Source organism: Meleagris gallopavo, chromosome 25 (assembly GCF_000146605.3).
Source record: "Meleagris gallopavo isolate NT-WF06-2002-E0010 breed Aviagen turkey brand Nicholas breeding stock chromosome 25, Turkey_5.1, whole genome shotgun sequence".
NCBI classification, from domain to species: domain Eukaryota; kingdom Metazoa; phylum Chordata; class Aves; order Galliformes; family Phasianidae; genus Meleagris; species Meleagris gallopavo.
In genome coordinates this window covers 3,795,507-3,802,087 of record NC_015035.2, presented here as the reverse complement: position 1 = coordinate 3,802,087, position 6,581 = coordinate 3,795,507, and the positions used below count along the sequence as shown (strand labels likewise).

The window sequence follows — 6,581 nt, the reverse complement described above, 5'->3', positions numbered from 1 at the left end:
TCGCCCCAGGCTGGCCGTGCCGCAGCCCGCAGCCGGGGGGCTCTCGGTGTAAGGGGGGGCAGCTCTGGGCATCCCCACGTGCATCCCAGGGGCACATCATAAGCCACATGCAGGATGTGGCTGCACCCCTCAAGGACAGGGCTGCATTGACCCCCCCCGTGCACTCCCTTCTCACCATCGGGAACCCCCCTCCCCCCCAGTTTAAATCCAGCTGGGCAGGTGGATCTCGCCTGGGGTCTGTGGTTGGACACCCCCATAGCAGCAGCCGCCCCCCATTGCCCCCAGGGGCAGCACTGATTGCGGTGGGGCTGACTGCAGTCACAGCACAGCACCGAGCACTGCTTTCAGCACTGCCTCAGTTTACTCTCAACCCTGAGCTGGGTTTATGTTGGTACAGGAGAACCCAACTGTGCCGTGATTTTGGACCCATGTGAGCTCAGCTCCATGCTGTCCCCTTTTGGGGCTGGCAGAGTCTGGAGCACCATCACCCCATGTCCTTGAGGCTGGGTAAGCACTGGGATAAATCTTGCCGGGTGCTGACCTGTCACATCCCGGGAGTGTGGCCAGCATGGGCTGCCAGTGCCACCGGAGGTGTTAATTAGGCTGAGAATTTGGCTCTGGTCCCACACCAGGGAACCCTCCCACATCCCCAAACCCATCACAGGGACGAGTGAGAAAATGAGAGGTGAGGGGGAAAAAAAAGCCAGAGCACCGGTTTTCTGTACAAAATACACAACTCCATTACAATTATATACAAAACAAGGAACATATAAAATGTGCGGAATAGTCCTCTTGGCACCCGTATAGAAAAGTGTCCTGTACTGGAGCTGGATGGCTGGCCCCGTCGGCGTGTCCCCAGGTTCTGTCCTGGACATCCTGCGTCCTACTGGGGGGCTGCAGAGGGAGAGGGCAGTGAGTGGGACTTCATCAGCCCTCCATCATCCCCTGTCTGTGGAGGTTCCACCGTGATGCTGCTGATGCTGGTACAGAGAGGGATGGCCCTACCTGCCACCACCCTTTCGGGTTCTGTGTCTCCTGTATCTTCTTCCACCTCCTCATAGAACTCATCCTCCTCATCTGCAAATGGGCACCAGATGTCAGTGAGGTGCAGCTGCTGAAGGACCCTCATTTCCAGGTCCCAGAGGGGTTTTTGGGGTGGGATTACCTGGCTCAAAGTCCAGGGCGCGGACGGCATCGGCGAGGTGCTCAAGACTGACTGTGAAGGCGTCCATGTTCTCATAGCCTTGCTCAATCTTCTCCAGCCTGCCACCTTTGGAAGCCTCCACAATCCTGGGGGAGGGAGCACAGCGTTGGTCCCACAGCCCCGAGCGTAGAGCAGAGCCATACAGCCCACATCTGGCAGGGGATGGAGATCCCCCAGCTTCCCCCAGTTTGGGCACTTACGTTTTAATGAGCTGCTTGGCGTTCTGTGGGAGTAAAAGGAAAGGTGAGGGTGTCAGAGCAGCAGCAGCCAGCATGTCCCTGTGCCACCAGGACGTGGCACAAGGGGTTCCCTATAGGAAGCGAGGGCTTTAGGGGTTGAGGGTCTCACCATGAGGAAGGCGGCCCCGCCGGTCTCCTCCATGGCCTGGATGGCCGTCTCTACCAGCCGGCTGGACTTCTCCAGCTGCTCCTTGTACTTGTGGATGAGGCCCTGCACAAAACCTGTCTTGTCCTCCTGCTCACGGGTGATGCGTCCCAGCAGCTCCGTCTTCTTCTCCTCCAGCAGCGCTGCAAACGCATCAAAACGTGCACAGAGCTCCTGCTTGGCCGCCTCGCTGTTCTCCTGTGGGGACAAAGCTGTGTCCTTCCAGCTCCTGTGTCCTCTGCTCAGGGGCTGGCTCCCCCAGCACTTGGTTTTGGGGGCCACGTTTCCCTGTCCCTCACCTCAGTGCTGCGACAGGAATCCTCCAGCTGGGAGATGATGGTCTGGATGCGGTCGTTCCCCGCCACTAGCATGGAAATGCAGTTGTTCAGCTCGCTCTGGTCAGGGACAGATGGACAGAAGCAGCTTTAACCCCTGCAGGGCAGGGATGGGTGCTGCCAGAATATCACGGTCCATCCCCCATCCCACAGGCTGAGAGGGGGGGCGTCACACTAAATATAGAGCTGTCTCCTGGTCAAAGTCAGCCCGCTGCCTATTAATACCCCATGAGGCATCCCAATGCTATTTGCAGCCACCCTAGCTCAGCACATCGCCCAGGTCTGGCCATGCCCCACCGTGGCCCCATGTTCCCCCCGTGGCACCTTCTGGCCCTGGAAGATACTCTGTAGAGGGGCCACTTCGCAGTCCTTGTGAGCACCGAAGACTTTGCACATGGAGCAGGTGGGGACCTCGCAGGTGACGCAGTAGATGTTGATCCTCTCATCCTCGTGCTCCTTGCACATGGGGTGCTCCCCCTTCTTGAGCGGCCTGCTGGAGAGAGCAGCCCGGCCATGATGACATCCCCAGCATGATGACATCCCCACCATATTGATACCCCACCGTATTGATATCCCCATCGCGGTGACATTCCCACCATGGTGACATCCCCACAGCAGTGACCTCCCACCAATGCAGAACTACTGCCCCATAACCGGATCCTGGCTCCCATCCCCCCGCATGCCCAGTAAGCCCAGTTTGCAGCAGTGTGTCATCAGCCATGGCAGCAGTTGGGGCCACGCTCCAGGGATGCTGCACAAGCTCCTAATTTTAGCTGAGTGCTGCTGGCATTTATTATTATCATCCAACGTGTGACCCAGGCAGGGGCTCCAGGGAGCTCAGGGGGGTGACAGCCATTGAGTCACTACTGGGGGTTTCGCCAGCTCCCCCCCGGGGGCTGCAGCCACCTGCCACGTGCCTTCCATCCCTGTTCCCATGGTGCTGGAACAATATTTACAGTGGGGCAGGAGAATGGGGAGACAAACCCATGTCTGGGTCCTTTAAAAACCTTAACCCCCCTGTCTTTCCCCCTCCTGCTGCGCCTCTGCCACTGAGCAATGCCATCAGACTCCTCAGGCTGTCCCCCTGTCCCTTATCACTCCCTGCTGTCACAGGCAGAGCCTGGATTTGTCCCTCACACCCCTTATCTTCAACTTAAAGCAAAGCTGCATGGTGCCAGGTTGGGGGCAGGATTTGTTCTTCTGCCACCCCCCTACGGTCCCCCTGTCCCCAGGGAGCAACTGCAGACCAGAATGGGAGGGAGGTTTGGGCTGGGAGATGGAGATTTGGGTTGAGGGTAAAGATTTGAGTTGAGAATGGAGATCTCAATTGTGAGCTGGAGATTTGGGTTAGGGACAGGTGGGGGGGGAGCACCAAGCCAGCCCCCTCAGTTTCTCGCCCAAAACAACATGACGTGGCAGTCCCTGTGTCCCCTTGGGACCAACCTGGAGAACTCCTGCTTGTAGATGTCGATGATGTTCTCCACCAGCAGGTTCCTCTGCAGCCCGTAGACACCGTGGCGATCCAGCAGGACCTCGTGGCGGCACGTAGGGCAGCGGAACCGGCCCCCCGAAATGATGCTGCTGCCTCGACTCTGCCAGTACGGATTGGCAGCCTGGAGGGGGACAGGGACATCGGAGTGTCCCCAGGTGCCCCCGCAGAGCATCCTGGAGCAGGGCAACGTCCAGGGGGGTCCTCATCTCACCTGGAAGATGTCGTTGGCACACTTGCGGCAGAGGTTGTGCTGGCAGGGCAGGATCACCACAGGCTTGCTGAACATCTCCAGGCAGATGGGGCACAGCAGCTGTTTCTCCAGGCTCTCCATGGGGCTGCCATCGCGCAGGATGCTGGGCTGGAAATCCATCGGTACGGTACTACTGCTCCTCCTCAGAGCAACCCCAGTTCTGCTGCCGGAGCCCCTCGCTCAGCTTTTATCCATCGCCCAGCAGTCACGTGGAGCTGGCTCGAGTGTCTGAAGGCATCACCTGTCACATGGTGGTGACAAGCAAGGCGCGCGGCCGCAGTAAACAAGCTGGGGACATGCTGTCCGTATGGCCCTGCTGGGGGACACGGGGGGACCTGGGGGGGTCGGTGCTGTGTGGACTCGGGACGAGGAAGCGCCAGGCTGGAGGTTTGCATGGAGCATTGCCCTTTAAACCCCCCAAAATGCAACCACTTGTGGGTGCAAAGCACCTGCAGGGCGGCTGATGGCTTTTTAGCTGAACCGCGGCTCCTGGGGGATGCAGCAGGTGCGCTTGGTGCATGCAGCCTCCCCTCCTCACGCTTCTCTCCACCCCAAAAATCCATGTAGCAGCCTGCAAGGAGGTCACCAAGGACAGCAGCACCACGCTGTACAGCCCGCCTGCCCGGCCGTGCCCCGCGCTTGTTTGCAAAACCTGACCCAGAAACATCATCAGGAAAACAGGAGCGTGGCCCCTCCAGACTGCCCCCGCTGGGAGCAGCCCCGATCACATTGCCCAGCTGTCAGCTGGCACACCAGTAAACAGGGTGTTCTTCCAAATCACAGCACCGGTGCACAGGGAGACCTGTAAATATTGGCAGCTGCAGGGAAGAGGATAATTATAACACCTCTGCTGTGGGTCACGGGACGGGTGGGGTGAAGTGGATGCTCTGTTCCCCACAGAGCCTATGGGCAGGAGGTGCTGCAAGTGTTCAAAGGGACGGGTGGTGAGATGCTGGGGTATGTGGGTGGTGGGTGCACAGAGTTATGGACACACAGAGGCATAGATGCATAGGTACATGGGAACAAGGATGCACAGCTATCTGTCTAGAGGGGTGTAGGAGTGCACAGGTACATGGGTGCACAGATACATGAGTGCATGAGTGCACAGATACATGGATGCATGAACAGGCGGGTACAGGAGTACATGAGTATGAGGTTACATGTGTAACTTGGGTGCATGAGCACACAGGCTGCAAAGGTACAGAGATGCATGGGCACATGGGGTACACAACTACGTGGACACGTGGGCACACAGCTGTATGATTACACTTGTGCACATGGACAAAGGCCCATGGCTGCATGTTGCAGGGGCTCTGATTTTAGGTAGCTCCCCTACGAAGACAGGCTGAGGGAGCTGGGCTTGTTCAGCCTGGAGAAAAGAAGGCTGCGGGTGACCTCAGTGCAGCCTTCAGTACCTAAAGGGAGCCTACAGACAGGAGGGGAATCAACTCTTGGAAAGGGGAGATAACAGCAGGACAAGGGGAAATGGTTTGAAGTGGAGGGAGGGAAGATTGAGGTTGGATGTCAGGGGGAAGTTCTTTACAGAGAGAGTGGTGAGGTGCTGGAACAGCTGCCCAGAGAGGCTGTGGATGCCCCATCCATCCCTGGAGGTGTTCAAGGCCAGGTTGGATGGGGCCCTGGGCAGCCTGGGCTGGTGTTAAAGGTGGAGGTTGGTGGCCCTACATGTGGCAGGGGGTTGGAGCTTCATCATCCTTGAGGTCCCTTCCACCCGGGTCATTCTGTGATTCTGTGACTTTGCCACAAATGCACCCCCCGGGGAGGGGCAGCCTGTGGTTATTCCAGACGCTCCTTCCAGGAAGGCTCTCACATGTCAACCAAGTGACCTCGCCGAGGCCGGCCAAGCACATCTTGCAAAATTGTCCCCGTTTTGGCACTGGGAGCCCTTCCAGGGAGGTTTGTACATTGAGAGCACACGGGGGGAGAATTGGGGGGGGGGGGTGACCACCGGATGCACACCTGTCCCAGTGCTGGCCCCGCCTGCTGAACTCATCAGTGCTGGACTCCGTGAAGGGGATTCCCACGAGAGGATGGGCTGTAAAGTCCCAATCGGTTTCCCGGCTCTCCTCAGCCCCCAGTTGGCTCCGAGCAACGCAGGCACGGCTGCCAAACCAAGGCGGGGCGCTCAGCACTGCACACACAGCAACCGTCTGCTCCCTGCTGCCATTGAGGACAGCGGAGCATCTCCGAGCTGCCACCGAACGGGCAGGTGAATAAATGGATAAAGAAATAGATGGGTAAATAGAGGGATAGGTAAACAAACGGCTAAGTGAATAAATAGGTGAGAGAGGGTAATTAAACACAGAGGTAAATGAATAAAAGGGCTGTCGTTGCAAAGCTGCTGTGCAGACACACAGCAGAAGCGCAGCAGGGGAGTGCTGGGTGTTGTCCCACCCCAAGCAAAGAAGAAACAGATAAACACAGAAACAGACAAATACGTACATGCACACGTGGGGAAACGAGGAGAGTCCTTGCAAAGCTGCAACGGCCAACGGACACAGCGCTGTTAGAAGGCGAACGGAAGCAAACAATTGGAAGCAAGCAGACAAACAAACAGATGGAAGCAAAGAAGCAAACAAATGGAAGCAAACAAACAAAAAAACGGAAGCAAACAAACAAACGGAAGCAAACAAACAAACGGAAGCAAACAAACGCACGCAACAACAAACGCGGTGCAAACAGCCACACCGCCGCCGGCTACGAGCGCTGTGCGCATGCGCGTGCGCACGCTCATCACTCTCTTCTCCCCGCCCCTCCTCCACCCCGCAACCAATCAGGAGGCGGCCTGGCGGAAGGGGGTGTGGTCGCGGGGGTCGGTCCCTATGATGGCGGCCGGGCGGCGGCGGCGCGGCGTTGGTGCTGAGGTAACGCGGGGCCGTGGTGGGCGCTGCGCGGTTC

At 58.1% G+C, this 6,581-nt stretch overlaps 1 protein-coding gene across 2 annotated transcripts; it reads right to left on the bottom strand.

The window, feature by feature from the left end:
- Nucleotides 1-715: 715 nt before the first annotated feature.
- TRIM63 (tripartite motif containing 63) lies at nucleotides 716-3,835 on the bottom strand. Of its 2 annotated transcripts, none has more exons than XM_003212539.4 (9): nucleotides 3,627-3,835; nucleotides 3,367-3,536; nucleotides 2,248-2,416; nucleotides 1,888-1,983; nucleotides 1,553-1,786; nucleotides 1,405-1,427; nucleotides 1,166-1,290; nucleotides 1,006-1,077; nucleotides 716-894 (listed from the first exon to the last, which is right to left on the bottom strand). In XM_003212539.4, exons 1-9 carry the CDS (start codon nucleotides 3,783-3,785, stop codon nucleotides 884-886), a joined length of 1,059 nt encoding a protein of 352 aa, XP_003212587.1. In that variant the 5' UTR covers nucleotides 3,786-3,835; the 3' UTR covers nucleotides 716-883. The 2 variants fall into 2 exon arrangements, with proteins under 2 accessions (XP_003212587.1, XP_010721682.1); XM_010723380.3 differs by having other exon boundaries at nucleotides 2,248-2,413; nucleotides 3,627-3,834.
- Nucleotides 3,836-6,581: the final 2,746 nt, after the last annotated feature.